The sequence below is a fragment of the Pinus tabuliformis genome, chromosome J (assembly GCF_031772625.1).
Source record: "Pinus tabuliformis cultivar Carrire ecotype Pingquan chromosome J, CPIR1, whole genome shotgun sequence".
NCBI classification, from domain to species: Eukaryota; Viridiplantae; Streptophyta; class Pinopsida; order Pinales; family Pinaceae; genus Pinus; species Pinus tabuliformis.
In genome coordinates, this window is record NC_142295.1 from 438664178 (window position 1) to 438688064 (window position 23887).

General features: G+C 37.9%; 1 protein-coding gene across 2 annotated transcripts in view; it reads right to left on the reverse strand.

Moving 5' to 3' along the window:
* The window catches only part of LOC149227702 (RNA-binding (RRM/RBD/RNP motifs) family protein), a 146596-nt gene that overhangs the window by 65654 nt on the left and 57055 nt on the right, over positions 1-23887 (reverse strand). The window contains exon 4 of one of the 2 annotated variants that reach the window (XM_089377886.1): positions 5714-5788. The exons of the other annotated variant lie outside the window; for it this stretch is intronic. Within the exon in view, the coding sequence (XP_089234012.1) occupies positions 5714-5788 (75 nt within the window). The remainder of the gene's footprint in view (positions 1-5713; positions 5789-23887) is intronic. 2 annotated transcript variants of the gene reach the window in all.

Sequence of the window (23887 nt, forward strand, 5' to 3'; positions counted from 1 at the left end):
ATCAGGACCATTCTCCCTAACCACATTACATGGCAATCTAGTCAGTACCTTTGACCTAGGGAAAATGTTTGTCCTTGATGCTACAACATCAACACACCCTCACAACGAGGGAGCCATTCTTAAACACTCCAAGCTTGACCCTGAAGTATGCAAACTTCGCACTAGGTAGAGGTTTGGTGAGAATGTCGGCAACTTACTCGTCTATAGAAATGTAATAGAGGTTCCCTACTCCCTTTTGTACCATGTCCTAGATGTAATGGTATTTGGTCTCAATGTGCTTCAACCTATCATGGAAAATTGGATTTTCCGAAAGCTTCACACAACTTTTATTGTCACAATGTATCACGGTCGGTTCCTGTAACTAATCAAACAATCCTACAAGTAGCTTCTGATGCCATAATGCTTCACAACTCGCCAAACTAGCTGCAATATACTCAACCTCTACAGTGTTGAGTGCGACAGATGTTTGCTTCGTGCTCATCCAAGAGATCATAGCAGAACCCAAATTAACACAATGTCCTCATGTGCTCTTCCTGCCTTCGGCACTCTCTACCCAATCAAAATTTGAGAATCCCTGCAGTTGTACTCCACCATTTGAGACATATCTTAAGTCCGTAATCAGATACCTCAAAACACGCTTTGTTGCAATATATTGTACATACCTTGGTTCCACCAAGAACTAACTCTAGGTGTTCACTACAAAGCAAATATCAAGTTTGGTATTAACCAAATACATTAATGAATCGATCAATCATCAATACATAGAACGATCCACCAAGTTTGAATCAAAGTCTCTCAGCTTCTTCAAATTGGTCTCCATGGTAGTAGACATGGACTTGCAGCCCATCATCCCAAATCTTTGAAGTATCATAATGATATACTTCCGTTGACCAAGGAAGATCTCTCTTGGCTTCTGCCATACTTCTAATACCAAGAAGTAATGTGTCAAGCCTAGATCCTTCATCTCGAACTCAGAGGTCAACTCCCTCCTACACTGATCAATGAAATTCTCTACTCTTATCATAAACAAGACATGAACATATAACAACAAGATCATAAGCTCACCTCTAACAACCTTGTAGTAAAGGTTCGGATCAACATCACTCTTCGTTAAACCAAGACTCATCAGGTATCCATCAATCCAGAATACCGAGCCCGAAGTGCCTGCTTGACTTTGTACAAAGCCTTCTTTAACCTACAAACATGAGATTCCCTCTCATGTATCTCAAATCCCAAAGGTTGTTCTATGTACACTTCTTCCTCAATCACTCCATTAAGGATAGCAGTCTTCACATCTATCTGATGCAATTTCCAACCCATAATAGAAGCAACAGAAATAATAGTTCTAATAGAAGTGTACCTAGCAACTGGAGCAAATGTTTCTTCATAGTCCTCTCCTTCTCTCTGGGAAAACCCTCTTGCCACGAATCTCACTTTGTACTTATATATGTTGCCCTCTCCTTCTTTCTAGGAGAACCCTCTTGCCACGAATCTCACTATATACTTATATATGTTGCCATCTACTGAATGCTTGATCTTGTAGATCCACTTGGAAGTCATTGTTGACTTCCCTCCAGGGCTTGGCATAATTTCCCACACATCATTCTTCATGATAGATTGATATTCCTCCATCATGGCATCCTTCCAAACTTGTTGGGTTGTTGCCTCCTTATAGTTAAATGGCTCAGAATCAAAGATGTGACTCATCAGTGTTGCATATCGTGAGTAGGTCTTAGGACATTTCCTTTCTCTAAAAGTGACATAGGGAGCTATGTGTCCCTCTGCTTCATGCAATGTACTTTAAGGCCATGTTGGTCTCTTTTTGGGTTCTGGAACAACAACCCTAGGAGGGTCCACTAGATCATTTAGCACTTTTGGCTCTTCATGATGATCTTAAAGTTGTTCCACGGGTTCAGAAGGCCCTGAACCTACATCCTTGGGACCTTCGTGTTCTTCATCATTAGTAGCATCTTGAGACATTCTAAAGGTTGCATCCTTACCAAAGGTAATGTCTTTGCTCACTTCCATCTGCCATTGTCCTTGAATATGAATTTTGTAAGCCTTTGATGACCCACTGTAGCTAACAAATGTTCCCTTCTTTCCAGAAGGCCCCAGCGTCATTCTCTTATCCTTGGGTACATGAATGTAGACAAGACAACCAAAGATCCTCAAATGCCCGACCTCTGTTTCTCACCTATGAAAGCCTCTACAAGAGTGTTATTCCCCAAAATTCAGTGAGGGATTTTATTTTAAACATAGACTGCTATCTTGGATGCCTCTCCCCATAAGAACACGGGTAAACCCTGATCATCAATCATTGCCTTAGCAGTGTCCTTAATAGATCTTTCTTCCTTTCAGCAATCACATTTTGTTGAGGATTGTAAGGGACTATCAACTCCCTCTTAATCCCAACTTCCTTACAGAAGGCAACGAGTTCCTTGGAGGTACATTCTCCTCCATTATCTGACCTCAGAACTTTAATCTTCTTCCCTGTCAAGTTCTCTACCTAAGCCTTGAACTCTTGAAACCTACTGAAGACCTCATCCTTGGTTTTCAAAAAATAAATCTATGTTTTTAAGGAGAAATCATCAATAAATGTTACATAGTACAAGAAACCACCCAAAGAAGTTGTTGTCATTGAGCTACATACATCAAAATGAATTAGATCCAAGATTCCTTTAGACCTGTTGTCACTACTCGAAAAAGATCCCTTGACATTCCTGCCAAGTACACAACCTTTGCAAACTCCTTCATGTTCTACATGGATATTTGGAAGACTTGTAACCACGTTCCTTAATACTGGCAAAGACTTATAGTGAATGTGACCAAATCTTCGATGCCATAATTCGCAGAAATATCAATCAACTTTGCCTCAGAAATTTGGTCAACTCTACAGTCAACTCAGCCAGAAAGAAGTTCGGTCAACCAGCCATAATTTCGGTCAAACAAAGCAGTTTGTAACAAACATAATAATAATTAATTAAAATGTGTAAACGTGTGTGTCTTATCAAAGAGAGACATCTCTTCATGTGAAAGGGCACCCTGCCTAGCATTTATAACAGGGCCCCTCATTGTAACAATCATCCTACTCATTTCTATCAAACATCCCAGAGCCGAGAGGCAGAAGCAAAAGCCTAAATGCAAAAAACAGTCCCTTTCCTTGTTCTCACAATTTATCTTCACACTGCGACATTTTCGCATTCCAGCTGAAACAGATTGTTTTCCATGCCACTAACCTCTTCATCTTCCAAAACTGAACCGATTCACCTCCTCTCAGCATGCAGACAAACCAGATTTGTAACTTACACCTCATTTTGGCAGCGCGTCTAGTAGGGTTCTTCCTGTAGCAGCACAGCTAAACAACTGCCGATTTTGGATGTGTCAGCAACTCTACGCAACAGGAGTATCAACACACAATCCTAGGAGTGTCAGCAACTCTACGCAACAGGAGTATCAACACACAATCCTAGGAGTGTCAGCAACTGGAGAGCAGTCGTCACTTTGATAAAATGTAGCTACAGGAGTAGCAGCAAGTACCAGCTGGGTGTATCAGCAACTACATAATAGGTGTATCAGCAACTTAAAACATGGGAGTAACAGCACTTATTACAAACTTCAACAGAAACTTGTTTTTGGTTGATGAGGATTGCACAAGGCCAAGGATGCTCCTGCATCACGTGCTTTTTATTAGAAGCAGCTTCTCACATGATTTAACTAAGAACCCATGTGCAATGAGAACATGATGCACTCGTATCTCCTTCGGCCACATTAAATATTTTTAGCCCATCTTCATTGCTTCACAGGTCTGGAATTTGGCTCAAGAGAATCTCTATACCCAGATTTTCTCTCTGAGTATGGTTGTGCGCCTCACTTAAAATCAAGCAAATTCAGTTTTGTGTTCTTGTATGAATCTGTCATATAAATTATTTTTGAACAAGCTTATAAGAGGCAGATATGTACATGAATATTTGATATACCATTGTTAGAGCCCCTTGCAATCATATACTAGCTCCTAGAAATAGTATACTTGAAGGTATGGCAAATAGGGAACATTATGAGCTGGAAGCACTGCTTCGCATCCATTCATGGTCAAACCAGCATTCACATATTCTTCACAGCAGCTAAGGACACTCAGCATTTTGTAACTTGGATACAAGAATCCCTAAAGAAAAGTTGAATTGATTTGCATTTAAAACAGAGATTTGTATGAAAGTCTGACTATGGTTTATAAAGTGCCGAAGCAATATCAAACTTTAGGGACCAGTTTGTTGAGCAGTTTCCAGATATACTAAGACAGATTACTTTTCTTCATGTGCTCATATAAACAGAGAGTCTATCATCATATCAATTCAGGTATCCATGAGCTACACAAGAACAAAACTTTTCCAGGGAATTCCCCCTTCAGGTGACTCGTTTTCATCTGAGAAGAGTGGGTAAGTGTGAGCCTATGTGACAATGGTCCTCCTTCAGAGTTGCCCTTGATTTGTCTCAAGAATAGACCATGCTCATCTACCGCAACAAATGAAGCAATAACACACTGAGAAGTACAGCCTACTGGAAATGTGAATCAAGTCCTCATGCAAAGGCAGTGGCAATAAGTTTCAGAAAATTCTTGTATTATAACGCCCATTTTTACACCAAAAAAATAATTCAAGTATGTTTAATCACCAATCATATTATAGATACAATAAATGCATATAGTTGCAGAGTATGTTAAGTCTGAATCACACTAAAAATTGAACAGTACCGCAGCCTCTATTTACTAGACAATATTCACACAGTAGGTCCTAACATTTTATTAAAATTGTAGTGTTCAAAGATCTGCCAGAAGAATATTTGATATAGGAAAATAAAAATACTAAGCGATTATTTAAATACCACGACGAAATTAAATCTGCACAAAAATGTCAAAAATACATTACAAGTATATTAAAACTCCCAGAACAAAAGGTAAAAAGTGTTTTTAAAGCCTTGAAGGCTGTTCACCAGAATAGCATTCAATAGAAAATATATATGCCACTCTAACATAGTAGGGGTTAAGTGTAAAATATAGAATTCAATGGTAGAGGCTTATGCACAGAATATGCAAGTGCCGAACCTAAAAACAGGCACACTAGGTACGAATTTTTCCTGAAAGAAAAACGATTTATAGTCTTCTTTTTCTCAGCATGGTAAACATTAGGACATGAATATCTTTCATATCTACTCTTCTGTTAACATGCATACTACAAAACTGAGGCTTAAAACCAATCACCTTTTCAGAGCCCCACAAACCTTATTCATGCACCAATCACGCTTACATAAGGAAAAATGATTACTTAGCATTCATGAAAGGTTGAACAAGCTGATTTTCTGATGCAACAGAAAAACAGTATGAAACATGCAAACCGCTATCGACAGAGGTGCCCACAATGCTAAACATTTTATGCTCAAAGCCTCTAAAAGTTTGTCTGAGATACATGAAAATCTCACTAACACTTCACAATTTAGGATATTAAGATGCAATAATGTACCCTCTTATCCTGTTGCATGGACACCTGTTATGCTACTGCTCAGTTTACAGCATTTCGGAAACAATGATCATATTCAAAAATACCACAAGATTTAAATCAATATGAATTCACCTGAAAGTACTAAAACTTTCAGCTGAGGCAAAGTCATACAATCTGCTTATCAACATTGCAACAGACAATAAATAAGATTGGACCCACACCTTGTGAGGAGAGTCAATCACAACGCTAGATATGAGATCATCAGCTGCAGGCAACGACTTCTCAGGGCCTCCATTCTGCACCAAAACAGTAACTCTCTGAACCCCTGCTACATAGATAACCTACCTCAGAACAGAATATATCTATAAAGCAAAGAATAGAGATAATCAAGTAGATCATCGCATAAACTGATGGGCCCGAAGTTCCAGACCAACGAGAATTCCATCAATAACTCACATGACAGGAATCCTTTCAACTTACGCGAAAAATAACCGCAATTTGAAAAGACAAGAGATGAACAAAGATGAAACCTATGTTATTTTGCTGATGCAGATGATTACATCAAAGACTTTGCCAGTGGAGAACATTCTATTGATTTCTAAAGGTGTGCACATAAAAATAAGCCATTGATAATAAACTAGAAACCAGCAGAAGCAATAGATCATTCATGTTACCATGACAATGAAAAGACCACAAAGAGAAAAATACTCATGTTATCTGCACCATAAGTTACTCTACACAAATTCATGGTAATTTCCATTAGGCATTTTATTAATGATGCACCATCACATTGTCAAGCCTTGTCGGTAAAGACTGGCTATGTACTGGTTGAGAAACCAAGCAGGTCCCGTAAACCAATTGTGTGGACTTTCGCAAATGTGTTTTTTATTAGCATCTTCTTTGGCTGCATGCAAAGATGCATCAACAACTTTTTCCAGTCATGAAGAGATAAAATGCTATAGGGATCATGCTTGCACTATGCAGAGAAGTTACCGGACTCAACTCAGAGTAAGAGTAAGAATAAGAGTTGACTCTAACTCGAAAAACTCGTGAGTTGACTCGAAAAAATAAAATAATAGTCAAATATACTAAGTTTCAGTGAAAAATATGGATTTTTCATTAAATAAAAGTTTACAGTCCCCATCTAAGTCACATGGTTCGGGTTCGAGTTCGGGTTCGACAATGATTAGGTTCAGTTCATGTTCGAATTTTTTGATGAGGGTCAGATGAGGTTCACCATTAGGTTCGTCTATATACATTTTCTATATATATACATATAGTAAGTTTAAAATGAAATATAGGATAAAATGGTAAGATATCAATATCAATAAACATAAAAAAGTGTTATCACAAACATAGAAATTGCAAGGATAGATTACAAGCTTGAGTTCTGAAATGAGGTTATGAGTTTTGATCTATGGACTTGGTCAATGACTATGAGGTTCGCCGAACCTCAAATTTTTTTAAGGTTTGCCAAAATTCAAACCTCAAGGTTGAAGTTCGCCGAACCTTGTGGCATAGGTCCCCATATGGTGTAAATTTTCTATAATAATTAATTTCAAAGAATATAGATGATAATACAACTACAAAACACCACAGATTCTGGAGAGGGGACTGGTCTACTAGTCGCATATTGTGAAATTGGATCAGAAAAACAAGCACAATGAGCGTTTCTTTGTGATGACCAGCTCTGACTTCTGAGACACGTCAAGTGGAATTAACTTGTGAGTCAAACTCACTACATTGATCTGAGTCAAACTTGACATGCAAATTAAAATCACAAGTATCACTATACGATAAAGTGACTCGGTAATGGCGCAAGCCTTGGAACCTTTGTATAGTGAAGTGAATTTTGATAAATAGTCATTTTACTTGTACATATTTAGCTGGCTTTATGCGACTTTTACCAAACACTTTGCCAAGTTTGTAAGACTCTGAATCATGTATCATGTACAAACACTCGGGTTTACAATGACAAATGGGTGTTCAAACAAGAAAACACATAATAGATGGATAGATACCAATCAAATAAGACCACTCATAAGCACACCATCAGCACATCAAAAGAGAAATTTATATTATCATGACGTATATTTAATGCAGGGCAATTGATTATCCAAGTAAGAGTGTTCTTTTAGCACCCTGACAATGCTTACAAGATCCCAAGCAAGCAGGCGCATGTGTAGATGCAGGGGCACTAGTTTTTTGAATCTGAGAGCAGAGGCGAGAGCATGTGCAGGTGTGAGGTGCACTAATTTTTTAAATCCAACATTTGTGGAGTGCATTGGGGGAGTGTGTCAATACACAAACACATTTCAAATATATATATATATATATATATATATATATATATATATATATATCATCTGTGTGTGCACGCACTCAATGTTGCATTAATCGTTATCAGGATAATATCGGCGCAAGGAAAAAATCGGAAAAAAAATCATAATAATCAGGAAAAAATCAGTAATAATCGGGAAAAAATCATTTGGTACAAAAATATTCATTTTTTTCAATTCTTTTAATATCTAAACCATCTACAACATAAAATAAATACATTGACACATAAATATGATAAAAGAACTAATATATAAGATGTTTAATATCATTTCTAGTGTTAAACTCACACATAACAGTGAATCATGTCTGAATAGTAAGTCCTGACTCCTGAGTCCCAACTCAGCCTCAAAATATCAACAAAAAAAGTATCTCATGAGTCATAATGTCATATACAATGAAATGAACAAAATAACTAATGTCTAATACTATTGATTTCCTTTGCCCCTCTTGCGAGAAAATGCCATAGCTTTCCCTTTCCCTCTAGATGTAGATGCTGGTGCTGGTGGAGTTGGCAGTGGAGTCTGTTGTGCTCTACAAGCTAAAGAAGAACTAAGTGTAGGAGCTATAGGAGATAGACCACGTTCTCTACTGGCGGCAAGGGTAGTCCGGGCAGGTGGTGTCACCTCCTCCTCCTCCCCCTCCACTACATCCTGCACTAACCAATCATCAACAAACTCCATGAGAGGCCTCTCAGCCTCAACCCTCCATGCAGCAGTGGTGTCAATCCCATCCATGAGATGGCCTCCATATCAGGTGTCCTCTCAAGTTGCCTCACCCGCATTGAAGATTGTAGTAGACGTAGACCATGTCATTAAGTCGTTGGGACTCCAAACTGTACAAAGATCATGAAATAATAATTAATAATTATAAAAAAAATATTGTTTAATGAATTCAAAAATTTATTTGGAAATTTGCAATATTTTAAATTTTTAAGTGTTAACCTGTTGCGCTTCTTGTTGTGTATTTTTTCAAATACACTCTAGTTGCGCTTACAACCTGAGGAGCTATATGTTTCGCTGAGGATTCGAATGGCAAGCTTTTGCAGAAGGGGTACCCTGGCACCATACATTCTCCACCATGCATCTACAACAAAATTACAAAAAAAATTTTAAATAAACATAAGAAAAAAATGGAATTTGAAGAGACAATGAACTTTGAAACAAAGTTACAAACTAAAAAATACCTGGCATTTTAATCGTCCTATTAGTCACAGGCATGTCAAAGCCGAATGTGCCCCCTGCCATCCTATATGTCTCAATTTCTTTAGAGATCTCTATACGTTCTGCTGGAGATCGCACCATCTTTTGGACACAAGATAAGAATCCATCCAGGATCACAGCATCAAATACAAACCCACATGCGTAAGAAAATGTGGGGTTCAGGAAAATCCGAGCAGCATGAATGGAACGATGGAGTGTGTTGTTCCATCACTCATCAATCACTCCCCATAGGAGGAGTTGTCTCTGAAACCCCTCATCTCCCTTATCATCATAGTAGGCCCGAATGGCTTCTTTGGCCCTGTCCATGGCCTCATACAAATAGCCCATTGTGGGCTTCTCACCATCAACTAACCGAAGAACCTTTACCAAAGGTTCAGTAACGGCACACACCTCTTGCACTCCCGCCCAGAAGTCTTCCTGGTATGAAACTAGTCTGCATATGGCCTCTCCCTCTGGTTTGTGACTCATTGGCAAAGCACGCCACTCCTCTGAAAGAAACATTCTCTTCACATCCCACATAGAATTCAAGAGGGATTGAAGAGATATGAAACTGGTGGCAAACCGTGTAATGGCAGGGCGCACTAACTCTTTGTTGTTGGTGAATCTTCTCATCAAGCTAAAGATAGATGTTTGGTTATATATAAATTTGTAATGCTTTTGGATGACTCAACAATATCTTTGACAAAGGGAATTTTCCCTATGTCCTCCAACATCAAATCAATACAGTGTGCAGCACAAGGTGTCCAAAATAAAGTAAGATGCCTGTCCATAAGCATCCTGCCAGCAGCAACATAATTTAAAGCATTGTCCGTTATGACTTGGACAACATTTTCTGCACCCACCTCCAAAATAAACACATCTAGCAAATCACATAAAGTTCTTGCATCTTTGATTTGTGCAGATGCATCAACAGATTTGATAAACATAGTCCCCTTGGGACAACTAACCAAGAAGTTTATAAGGATTCTCCCCTTTTGGTCAGTCCAACCATAAGAAGGGATTCCAATAGTTGCAATAGCATCAAGAGCAGGTTGGAAAAATGGATTATTCCTTACAATGCTGAAAGGAATATCACTCCAAAGGAAAAAATTTGCCAACAACTTGTCAGCTAGTTCTTTCTCAGTTTTTTTTAGCATTGAACTGATAAATGGCTGTGAACCAGGTGTGGTTCGAGGAACAAAAAATGATGAGGCACCTACCAGATTGGTTGATGCCACAGTAGAACCAGTGGCACTTGCTTGTTCAGCTGACTTTTTAGTTGCCTCTTCATTTCTTCTTTGGCCTCTCTATTGTGGTCTAAAGTTTCCAATGCTTTCATGGCTCTTTGGATGAGTTCAGGATTTGTATTTTTACAAGGCCCTACATCAAATCCAAGGATTTTTGCAAGATGATACTCCAATCTGTACACCCCCCCATACATATGGTGCCCACACAACTTGCAAGTCAAGTTTAGTCAATCATTCGAAGCATTACGTTCACCAAATTCCCAAAAAGGGTCCAATTTCCTTGGCAAGTTTGATTTTGAACTTTGAAGTTGAAAACTTGAATGGTGTTTCAATGAACCCATGGGAAAATAAGGATTACAATTTAGTATTTACAAGTTACAAACTTACAATTTAGTATTTCAATATTTACATTGTACAAAAACTATAAAAAAAATTACATACAATTTAAGAAACCCCATTCCAAACCCAACCAAAATAACTAAAAAAACAATACATTGGACAAATGTCAAAAACCCCATTCCAAACCCAACCAAAAAAACTAAAAAAAATTACATTAGACAAATGTCAAAATCCCCATTCCAAACCCAACCAAAAACATTGAAAAAAAACAAAAACAAAGTTACAAAACAATGAAAACAAAAAACATTGTTGCCCATACCGGTTTTATGGAGATAATTTGTCTCCTCCTTAGCTCACTCTTTGATTTTCTCCTCCAAGTAGTTGATTTAGCTCCAAAATGGCAAAATCTCCAAGCCTCCAACACTCCAAGTCTCCAAACCCCACCGCGCCCTCTGCTGTCCAAATGAAATATACAAAAAAAAAATCGTGTTTTTCCCTTTAAACACGCGCTGCCCGAGCCTCCCGCGATAATTACCGAAAAAATCGGGCAAAAAAAAAATTCCGATTACTACGCGTGATTTTATCTTTTCTTTGAAATTATCGTGATTATACGATAATATCGCGATTAGTGCAACACTGCACGCACTAAATTTCTAACTTTGATATTTGTGCGCTGCATGGGGGAGTGTGTCAATACACAAACACACACACTCATATATATATCAAAATATAAATAATACAATAATGAAATTAGTTTTATATATGTTTGACAGAGGGGAGTCCCATCCCTAGATCCTATTACAGGGATCATAATGCCCCCATCACAAGTCACTTTTATGGGTATTCATCCACCCCTATAACAGGCAAATCCCCATTATTAAGGTCCACGATTATTGTAACAACTCAGTTGATGCCCAATGTAGTAGCTGTTATGTGGGTTGGCACCCCCATAATAGAGGTCAAAATAAAGTATAAACTCTAAATCCTATTGAGGGACACATGATGCATTTCTCCACACATTAGGGTCCATTATGAAGTATGGTACATATGCACATATGCGTGCAGTGGTGCACTGAGTGCATGCACTCCAGGAGAGGGTGCCCACACCCTAGCTGCAGTGATAGCACAATTAATAACCACATTTAGAGAGTATCCATAGCTCGCTCTTCATCATACCATTCTAATCATATTTCACTCATGAAATTAGTATACAAGTGTAAATCCATGCACATGACTAATATTAACAAAATGCACTTAATTGGCAACCCGTTCATGAAAGATACCAATGCATAACACAAGCAATAACCAAGTATAGAAAATTACCATAGTTTTCTCTATCCTTGTCAATTTAAGCATTCCTTATACAAGATGTTTGTGTTTATACATATGTGGACATGACTAATATGCACTAGATGTACTTAAACTTCTTAACTCAGTCACATGACACAGGGACTCAAGAATACACGTGTCTAACATAGGACATGTAGGACCCTAAAACATAGCATATCAAGTCACACACACATGCATGGATGTATGTATACACCAGAAATGATGTATTTGTGAGTATGATCCTTGGAAGTAAGATATCGCGACACTAAGAACAGTGAGAAGCAGTCACTCCTGAAGCACTTATAGCGGCAGATAGAACAACGGGTTGAAACAAAGCACTGTTTTTTTTTATGCAAACATTGAGGCATATCAGGCATCTAACAAAGAGAAGAAGTAACAGTGCACAACTCGTGAACTTGAAGAGACAGAGGAAGCCGAAGATCGAGAAGTCGGAAGGTCGAGCAAGCGAAGAAGGAAGTCGAAGGTCCAGCAGAAGAAAGTGGAAGCCGAAGGTCGAGCTAGCGAAGAAGGAAGCCGAAAGGTCCAGCGAAAGAAGAAGGAAGCCGAAAGTCGAGCAGTCTGTTGACTGGGTTATTTATTGAAATGCTCGGACCTGCATTTGATAGTGATTGAGATAACAATTCAAAAGGACGCTCTGCGGATCTAAGAAGATTATCTGAGTATGAACAGGGTTGTTTTTAATTGAATGCACAATATGAAACTGCGACAGTTACTCCTCTGAAGAAGTCATTCTTGAAGCATTTGCTCCAGAAGCCTCACTCCCGAAGCAGTTACTGTGACAATAAGAACAAAGGGTCGAAACAGAGTTGTTTTGAAAAGACATTGAGGCCTAGCGCAGATATCTTGTTGATAAGTATCAGCAGATCTTGAAGATCATGATGCATTGTTGAAATCATCATGAGGTAAACTTTGCAGACTCTATTGGGCAATATGAAGAATTGTGAAGACTCCTTCATATGAAGACGGGTTGTCATTGATGTAGCAGTGAAGTTGTAGATTGACAGAACACAGTGAAGAAGATTTTGAGAGTAGTGTAATACAATCAAAACATTTCTTGACAAAGAAAAACTATAGGGTCGGATCCCTTGGGGTTGGTGCCTCAGAATTGGAAGGATTGGTGTCCTTGGAGTTGGTGCTCCTAAATCCAAGGTTGGTGCCTTGACAAGATAGGGTCGAAAGCCCTTGGGGTTGGTGCCTCAGAATTGGAAGGATTGGTGTCCTTGGAGTTGGTGCTCCTAAACACAAGGTTGGTGCCTTGAGAAGATAGGGTTGGTGCCCTAGAGGTTGGAGCCTCACAAAAGACCGAGTTGGTGCTTCGCAGCAGGTTGGAGCCTTATATATATTGTACCTGATTTATTGTAAAGATTATATTAAAAAAGCATTTATTCGTATTGTTCATTTTGTGTTCTAAATATAAATGATTTAACTGGTAAAAATAACAATTGAAAAGGAATACTGATTCACCCCCCCCCCCAGTATTTCCAACAAATTAAACCCCACACAAACCAACTAGTCTACACCTCATGGGTATGTGTGTATGTGCGCACGCACTAAAGTTTTTTTCCCAAACAACACAAAAAACTTTGGACTAGTAGTGGTACTAGTGAACCAAAAGATAGAAAGTAAAATGTTTGAAAAACCTCCACATGGACTAGCTACGAAGAGTTGATGCGGTTCCCAAAAAGGCTCAAATAAATCTAATATAACTCTCTTTACAAAATAGGAGAGATCCACTCTCAAATGAATTGGCCCAAGGAGCTCCACATTGATAACCCTAGTAATGCCAAGCGCAATAGTTTTAATACAATTAATAAAGGATAGGATGCAAATAGTATGATCATATAAAAAAAATTAGCAAACAATACTCGTGAAAATATATATGCTTTTTTGACACAATAGTATCATTAAGAACAAGCAACATCATCATAGCCTCTTAACAGTTATATTCATTTTAGTACACTTAATAGTAACGTTAAATTGTAATCTATCCGTTAATAATATTGTTATTATACACTATTTAAGAGTTATTAACATTTATAGAAGAACAAACAACATCATCAGAGCCTCTTAACAGTTATATTCATTTTAGTACACTTAATAGTAACATTAAATTGTAATCTATCCGTTAATAATATTGTTATTATACACTATTTAAGAGTTATTAACATTAATAGATGCCCTTTTAATATCTTTTATGATTAATTGATCATTAGAGCTAGATGGCTTACTCCAAAAGCATGTGCTTTCATCTTCTAGTGCTCACGTGTTAAATTAAATATACCTGAGACCCCTTGTAACATCATCATCTCATATCATACACTATATACTATTCAATAAACATTTAGCTTATACTTATTGCATAATATCTTATATGAGGCAAGTACCCAAGGCAAGCACATCTATGATCCCAAAGGATGAAAAGAATTGAGGTAAATGCACTCGTTGTTCTACTAGGTCTCTGTTACCCCTCATATTTGCATGAGTGGCAAATGTGTGATTTTTGTAGCGTGATAGATTTCTAGGGATAACTTACAAGGATGTTGATGGACTAGAGATATACACTTTTCATTTCGTCTTGGATATAACCGCATAGTGAGGCAGATGCACTCATTGTTCTACTAGGAGCCTGTCGCCCCTCATATTTACATGTGTGATTTTTGTCACACTATAGATTTCTAGGGGTAACTTAGACGTATATTGAAGGATTAGAAATACACACCTGTCATTATGGTTGGATATGGTACATCTAGGTTAGGCATATCTGTGGTTGTGGATCCTTTTACGTTATCTTGGTGAAGCCTAGACGCTACATGATTGATTCAGTGGATTATACAGTGACTTACCTTGATTCATGGTTACATTTGATACTTATTGATGACATACTCCTTGATACTACGATTTGATATTGGTGGATGGCTCGTCTTGGATCATCTTGCTTGATTATGGCGCCAATTCCTTGCTTCATAGTACTATTCCTTACACATTTATATGATTTTTTGGGCATGGCATTGATATGATGAGATGTGGCTCTTGTGGTGGAGGACCTTCGTTCTTTGTATGTCTATTTTATGATGATATTTGGTACAATAGACAATGTTTTTCATGAAGCACCCACATCCTTGCCACTTAGATCACATGCGTGCTACTTGATCTTGGTGACAAGTGCCTTAATAAGTGAGATGTCTATTGTGTTCCTACGAGGATAATTAATGTAATAGACAGCTAATTTCCCAGAGCGTGCACCCTCTTTTACAGTTGGACTTCATGGTGGAGAAACCTAGGGTTTGAACCTAACATTCACATGGTTGATGTCAGCACACTTCTTGGTGAGGGCCCCCTAAGATTTTGTCTATCATGGCATGGTCTTGTGATAAAATAGACACTCATTCTAGGGGAGCACTCCAATTTATCATGACTTTTCAGCATTTGGTGCAACATTCAAGTGCTTTTTAACCTACAGAGGAGGATGGATGGCATGGCACCTTAGATGGGGGTGCCCTAGGATTTGAAGTATATATTGTGTTGTTATAGTGATACTTGATACAATAAACACTCAATCTTGAAGAGCGATTCACTCTTTAATGGGTTTTCAAGCCTCCAAGATATGGTTAGAGGGGCCAGCCCACTTGTTGTATAGTTAGACTCCATTTACTAGAGAACATGGCCCCTTGGTTATGTTTTGATAATAAAGTGCCACTTTATGATGAGTATAGACAAAGCACTTCCATACTTGCACCCATGTTAAGGTATTTCACGTCATTTTATGTTATTATCTCATTAGACAAGGGCCATTCCATGCATGTGGGGGATACTGGGGTTTTTGTTGACTTAGCCTCTTGTTTATGGTGGTCATTCTAAGATAGTCAACCCCTTATTACAAGATCTACTTGCCTTCATCTATGGGTGGTTGTTACACTTTGGAGATACATGTGGCACATTATGAGAGTTCCCAATTCCTTTGCATCTCCTTTTATGGTCTAATGGAGCCACATGTGCTACTTTGAGGATTTGTTGCACATCCTTTGAGCATTGTTACACTTGAAAGTTGGAGCTTAGATAGATTACGTCCCATTTCACTTGAACGATCGACCTTTTGAGGCATCTATTACACACCATTCCATGATCATAATGAGGATGTCCACAAATGGAGCACATCCATTTGATCTTTCACCATTACTTCTATCTTGGGATGATAGTAGGTGCACACGGTGATCTATTTGCACATTCTTCATTGGACAACTTAGCCATGAAGGTCATATATGTGGATAGGGTTGGTTACTTGGTACATATCTTGAGCATTTACGGAGGAAATTTTATATCTCAACAAACTTATTTTTTACTTTCAATAATAAGATTATTGAGGAGATTAGAGATGATTATTCAATGATTATCCCTTACACAACTAATAGATCTTGGAAGACAAATAATTGGTCTAACCCTCAACCAAAGAAAGTAACCACTAATTGGTTCTATTTTTAGATATGGCTATAAGTAACTCCAATATTTTATTATAGTGGACTTGTCTATTGGAGTTAACTACTTGAGGAAATTATTGTATTGTTTTCGTTAGGTATTTTATTGTAAACTCTTGGAGGAAATTGTGCATCTCAACAAACTCTTATCTACTTTTACTAAGAAGTTTATTGAGGAGGTTAGAGATGATTATTCCTTGGGGGACTAATGGATCTAGGAAAACAAATAATTGCTTATTGTAAGAGGAGATAGATTTGAAATCTATACAAGGGTTTACTCTCTCCATTTGTAAGTGGATTTGGTGAGTGAAAAAGCTCAAGTTTTTGGAATAAAGAGTTTTATTCTTTGCCTAAGCTTTGTGTATCGTAATTACAACTTCATTTATGTGTGGCAAATATTGTTCTAGGTGCATCACTGGAAGCTTTGTTGTAGGTTTGCAAATGCCAAAACCAATTCAAGCACCAAAAGGGGGTACGAAAAAGAAAAAGTTGATACATTGGAAAGGATTAGGATAATAGATTTCTTCGTTGTTTTCCATTTCCCTTCTGTGTTCCTTACTTCAAGAGGAAAACTTATGCATGTGACATCACTTGATTCAGTGCATTTGTAAATAGTCTTTAGCAGGGCCACCCTTAAAATTGCCTTGAGAAGTGGATCTAGATAGACCCTCTCCCACATCAAACTCGCAAATTGATCAACTAATTGTGGTTGATGTTGTGCACATCACCTTGGTTGTATACAACATCCTAATATTCACAAGAACAGCCCTTGAAGTAGCATTAATGACCCCATGACCAAACATGATAAGCCATTGATCTTCCCTTTCATCCTCCACCCCATAATACAAAATCTCAAAAAACATTCCTTTTTTGTCTTATGTTACTATGTCCACTCTTGGTCCCACTCCATACTACAAGCACTAAGCTTAATTAAGCATAGGGAAGCCCCTTTAGAGTAAAATTAATCTACTCCAAAGATAGAAAGGCAAGGTTTGAGGAGACAATGGATAGCTTTCCTAAATTTCGCTAGGAGGTAAATGTCTTGGCATCATTGTTGGGTATAAGATTCATTTCCCAAATATTTGTAGATCAGCTCCACTCATTGATCGGGGCTTTACTTAAAGATATTTTCCTCATCTAACGACTCTATGATGAAAAGAAGCCCTTTTCCTAGCAGATCTTGAATACTCATTACTTGTACGGTGAAGCAAGCAATATTTTGAAGGCCATTCAAGGTTCACCATGGCGACCCCACTCCATTTTTGTATGAGGTATGACGAGGTATTGTGGATTTTTCAAATTAGAAGATTTAAAAGTTTAAGAAGGACACCATCTTTAGAAGATAAATGGTGGTGGGAATACTTTGCTCCATTTGATTTCTCAAGCTTTTTGTGATTTCCAAATGAATATTACTTAGATTAGTTTGATATCATTCAAATGTTTCATGGGTATCAAGGTTCAACGACATTACATGTTGCATCATTTTTTGCAATTAAGAGAAAATTCCATGTTGTTTATGAGGATATTAGGATGATGACTTTTGCATTAATCTTTGAAGATAAAGCATTAGATTGGTATTAGAATCTTGGTGAAAAGAAAACTTTTTCACTTGAAAACTTCTTCACTTGCAATAGGAAACATTTATTTGGGATTTCAAGGCACTTTTAAGATCTACCTAAGGAAGAAGAAGCACCTCATCATTTGAATGCAAATCAAAGGCATTAAGATAATTCTTGTTAAGTCACTAATGATGGAGCATTCAATTCATCCTCCATAGAATATCAAGCACATGAAGAATCACTTCATGAGGAAAACACTATTGAAAAAGGAGTCATCCATTCATCCACTTTTTCAAATGAAGATATGGATACACTAAGTTATGATAGTCCCCAGATTTTTGAATTTCATAACATTATTGTTGATTATTAGGAGACAAATTTGTTCGAAGAAAAACCAATGTTGCGATAATCACGATCGAGATTAAATCAGTGAGAATCCGAAGAAATAATAATAATAATAATTGAGATAAAATAGGTAAAAATCGGAAAAATTAAAAATACAAAAAAAAACCATTTTTTTTAGTATCTAAAGCATCCACAACATAAAATAAATGCATTGACACATAAATATAAAAAGAGAACTAATATATTAGATGTGTAATATGTCTACTGCTACATCACACATAACAATGAATCATGTCTTGAATCCCGAATCTTGACTCAGCCTCAAAATATCAACAAAAAATACAATAATGTATCTCATATCATGAGTCATATACAATGAAAAGAACCACTAAGTAACTAATGATTTCCTCTGCCCATCGTGCGAGAAAATGTAATAGCTTTCCCTCTAGATGATGTCCTCTAGAAGCTGAACAACTAGGAGCCAAAGGAGGTAGACCACGTCCTCTACTGGTGACCATGGTAGGTGGTATCACCTCCTCCTCCTGTTGCTCCTCCTTCTCCTCCTCCTCCTCCTCCTCCTCCCCCCCTACAATTGCTACCATCACCTCCTCCTCCTCCTCCCTTACAGTTGCTACCTCCTCCACTAACCAATCAAGTGTTGATTCCATGTCAGGCCCCTTGGCCTCAACCCTCCATGCAAAAGTAGTGTCAATCCCATACTATGAGATGGCATCTACGTCAAGTATCTTCTCAATATTCCTTACCCACAATTGGAGATTGTAGTAGACGTAGACCATGTCGTTAAGGCACTAGGAATCCACCCTTTATGAGGGTCATAAACTATAGCTTAATAATTATAAAAATTAAAAGATTATTTTTTTATGATTTAATGAATTCAAATAATTAATTGGAAAATTTTTAACCTGTTGCGATTCTCTGTGTGTATTTTTTCAGATACACTCCAATTGTGCACAAATTTGAAGGAGCTACATGTTTGGCTGAGCACTCAAATGGAAATCTTTTAGAGATTAAGTACTCTACCACCATAGATTCTCCACCACACATCTACAAAAAATAAGAGAAACACATTGAAAGTTGAAGCAAAGTATGGAGAGAAAATGAAAGTTGAAAGTTGAAGCAAAGTATGAAGAGACAATGAAATTTGAAAATTTAAACAAACTAAATCTTACCTAGCATTTTGGTTGTCCTATCATGGATAGCCATGTCAAAGTTTAATGTGCCATTCGCCATCCTGTCTATCTCCATTTCTTTAGAAATTTCTGAACATTCTGCTGGAGATGACACCATCTTCTGAACACAAGTGAGGAATCCATCCATGACCTCAACATCAAATATGAAACCACAAAAGTAAGAAAATGAGGGGTTCAAGGAGAACCGTGCAACATGAATGGGACGATGGAGTGTATTGTTCCATCGCTCATCAATCACTCTCCATATCAATTGTTTCTCAAACCCCTCATCCCCCTTATCATCATAATAGTTGTGAATGGATTCTTTGGCCCTATCCACGGTCTCACACAAGTAGCCCATTGTGGGCTTGTCCCCATCAACTAATTGAAGAACTTTTACCAAAGGTTCAATAATGCTACACACTCCTGCACTCCTACCCATAAGCTTTCCTAGTATGAAACTAGCCTGCATATGGCCTCTCCCTCAGGTTTGCGGCTAAATGAAAAAGCATGTCACTCCTCTAAAAGAAACATTCTCTTTACATTCCGCATAGAATTCAAGAGAGATTGAAGAGATATGAAGCTAGTGCCAAACCGTGTAATAGTAAGGCACACCAATGTTGGAAATAATACTGAGAGGGGGGGTGAATCAGTATTATCAAGTCAAATATTCCTTTTTCAAAATCAAATGATATACGCTACTTCAGTTAATTAAACCTGCGTATATACGCAACTATGCAGAAGGAAACCCGCGTATACAATGCAAACTTTTTAATTTACTTTATCTTTCTGATGCTAATTGTTAATCTGTGTTTGAGAATTAAATAACCAGTAACCAAAAGCAGTAAAACAGATCAAAAAGACAATCGCACACAAGAACACAAGATATAAGGTGGAAACCCAATGTGGGTGAAAACCCCTTGCTGCAATTCGTCTCTATCTTCTCTTTAATTAGAAACTTCTTTTTACAAATGTACTGGTGCAGTCCTTTACCAGTACGCAGGCTGTAACATGCAGAGAGCTACAACCCTCTCTCGTTTTCCAGCTTCTCCTGGAAGGGAGCTACAACCCCCTTAGCTCTTGCACTAGCCAAGATACTAGTACGTAGGTGCTGGCCTACAGAAGGCTACAACCTTCTCTTTCTTTCAGGGACCACGTTTCATAAATTTTCAGATTGGATCCACAGATAACATCAATCAAACATCAAGAATTTCTGCATCAACCAATCACCTCTTCACCAACCAAAACTGAATCAAAATAAACACTTCTCTGACGACTATACCCAGATCACAGTAACAGTAACCACACACCAAATCTGAACCCAGAACACTGCAGCAATAAACAGAAGCAGCTAGATCACAACTCAAAAGATATACGCTGCTTTAATAACCTGAAACCTGCGTACATACACTTCTGCGTATGGAACAACCTGCGTATACGCTGTAGGAAAAGTACATAGCTAATTATGTTGGATATTGAGCTAAAGAAACTTAAGAAAAGTAGTCTTTACTTTAGTGATCATGTTTTAATCTCAATTGTTAATCTCAAGTTAAGCTAGATCTAATCTCGACCATCCATCACCATGGAAATAAGGGTTAGGGATTTAGTTCAATGAGGAGTTATCAAAGCAAGGCTAAGGAGAGGAGAAAGACACAACATACAACAGCACAAGCCATTAAGAGGGATTTTCTCAAGTGAGGAGTGAGATACTCAACTTTACTAGGACCGAGGAAGGTACAGGGGTACAGCGTTAGAGATCCAAATCAACCAAGTAAATCAAGAACAAATATAGGACCTGATCCAGATCCAAGGTATGTTGTAAATATATTTTCCTCAATTGGGCCATTATCTTAGGACAGGAGCCCAAGTAGGTTCAAATTACTAAGTTAATGAAGAAATATTGATTCGACAGAATTTGTATGCGTCGTGCATGATTGAGATGGGTTGTGTAATTTTGCTTTTGTCGAATAATTGTGTTAAGCATCTAGTTGCGCTCATAGCCAAATGGAACACAATATGGGTTGTGGGTACTTGCAAGAGCCCAAAGCAGCGACTCAGTGGGACATAGGTGCAAGGATGTACTAGCACAACTACCAGCCAAAGTTACCAGTGTCACCAGAATAGGTGGCGCAAGGCTATAGTAGCCAGGTGACAAGTGGGTTGGAGTGGCGTAGTGATAGCAGACAGCAGGTCACAACAGCCAAATGTGACAATGTATGAAGGACAGTACTAGTGTTGCCAACAGGATCAGTGGAGGTCGACCTTCAGGGGGGAAAGCGATATTGTACCAGTGAAGGGATTGATAGCATTTTATTATAGTGGGTATCTCAAAGGACCAAGAGAGATCTAAAGGGAATATCTTTGCATATCTATAAACCAGCAGTTTTCCTATGGATGCTAGTAGGACTTCACACAAGGGCCACAAGAAGAGACATGGAAGTCATTTGATAGACTGACAAAGTGGGACTCTAATATGCATGTGGAGTTTGGTGTTGATACCAAACATGCAGTGAAGGGAGTTAGAACAGTAATATTCCAACTTGAGTCAGGAGTCAAATTGAAAGTGAAGGATGTTTTTTAGATGCTAAAACTCAGGAGAAGCTTGCTCTTAGTCTCTATGATAGAGAAGAAGGGGTTGGTTGTAGTGTTCCAGGATTGACAAGCATTGATCAAACCCATGGAATCTAGCTCTTATGATGGCCACGTCACTAGGGCTAGAGAGGGCAACCTATATAGGCTAGAGGGCCAGCTTATTTGAGCGATGGAGAAAGCAAAATAGTAATAGAGAACAAGAAGCAGGAAGCTTTGAAGGTTAAGTTTAGAGGGAATCAGCCTTTAAGTTCGGGTAGGGAGAAGTAGTCAACAGATCCTTCAAAATCTATCAAGAAGGTCTCTTGTTATGAGATGACCTTACAAGATTTTCAAGCGCATGAAGCTTCTAGGAATAAGTCCAAAGGGAACAAGTCTTTGAGGATTATTCCAAACCAAGTGGTAAAGAAGGCTTCCAATTCAAAGGAAGTAACCAAGGTAGCGAATGCATCTTTAGGATCGAAGCCACTTCTAGCTAGCAAAAGCACCTCCCTTGCTAAGAGGGAGGGTTGATGTTTGTAGCTAGAGCAGGCACTTTTGCACAAGCCCAAGCGTCTAGGCATGAAAAAGTTCACCGAAAGTCTCCTTCGAACACTTGCTCAAGTATTTAGAGCTGCTATTGTAACTTGCTTTAAGTCTAACTTAGCAAAAGCACATAATAAATTATGTTGACTATTGAGCTAAAGATAATTCAAAGAAGTAAAGTATTACCTTAGTAATCATATCTTAATCCCAATTGTTGATCTTGAGTGAGGCAAGATCTAATCTCGGACATCCATCACTTCAGAGATTAGGGTTTAGGATTTAGCTCAATGAGAAGTTATAAAAGCAAGGCTAAGGAAAGGAGAAAGACACAGCATATAGAGGCACGAGCCATTGAGAGGGATTTTCTCAAGTGAGGAGCGAGTAAAGTGTGTCGAGTCCCGAGAAGGTGCAAGGGTACAACATTGGAGATCTAGATCATCATAGCAAATCTAGGGCTTGATCAACTAGATCAAATCTAGGATATGTTGTAAATGTATTTTCTTCGTGGCCATTATCCTAGGACATGAGCCCAAGTAGGTTCAAATTATTAAGTTGATGAAGTATTGATTAGGCATAATTTCTATGTTTTACATGTAATTGAGATTCGTTGTGTAATTTCTCTTCTATTGAATAATTCTATTAAGAACCTAGACATGCTTTTATTCAATAGATATGTGATAAATTTGCTAGGAACTAATTGTTGGGTCTAGGTTCAGGATTTAACAAAAGTGAGTTAGTTCATCTAGATGGGGCCAACTGCAAGTCCTAGTCAAATTTGACAGGATAGATATGCCCCACCCTTGGCTTCTCAATGGAAGGGATCTTTGAGAGTGTTGTAAGTCAGCTACATTCCATTGTAATACTCCCAAAGTTGGAAAGGACATGTTTGACCCACAATGAAAATTGGAAGCATTTTACTAAAAAGAATTTAAAATTTGCATTTATAAATTCTGAGTTTTGTATTTTACTATTTTTTAAATGTAACTCACTAATTCTAAACATCTTTAAATATAAAATATATAAGTGACACTTTCTTAGTTTTGTGTTACTATTTTCGAGATGTAATTTGCTAATTTGAAACACCTTTAAATATAGGATATGTAAGTGATGCACCCTCCCCGACCCTGCACCCAAATTTCAAACTTATGCACCAGCAACCTTGCAACTTGGTTACCTTGCTTATAAATAAATCTATTTGTCAAAGGGTGTGATATATCAACCAATCAAAATGAAATTGACA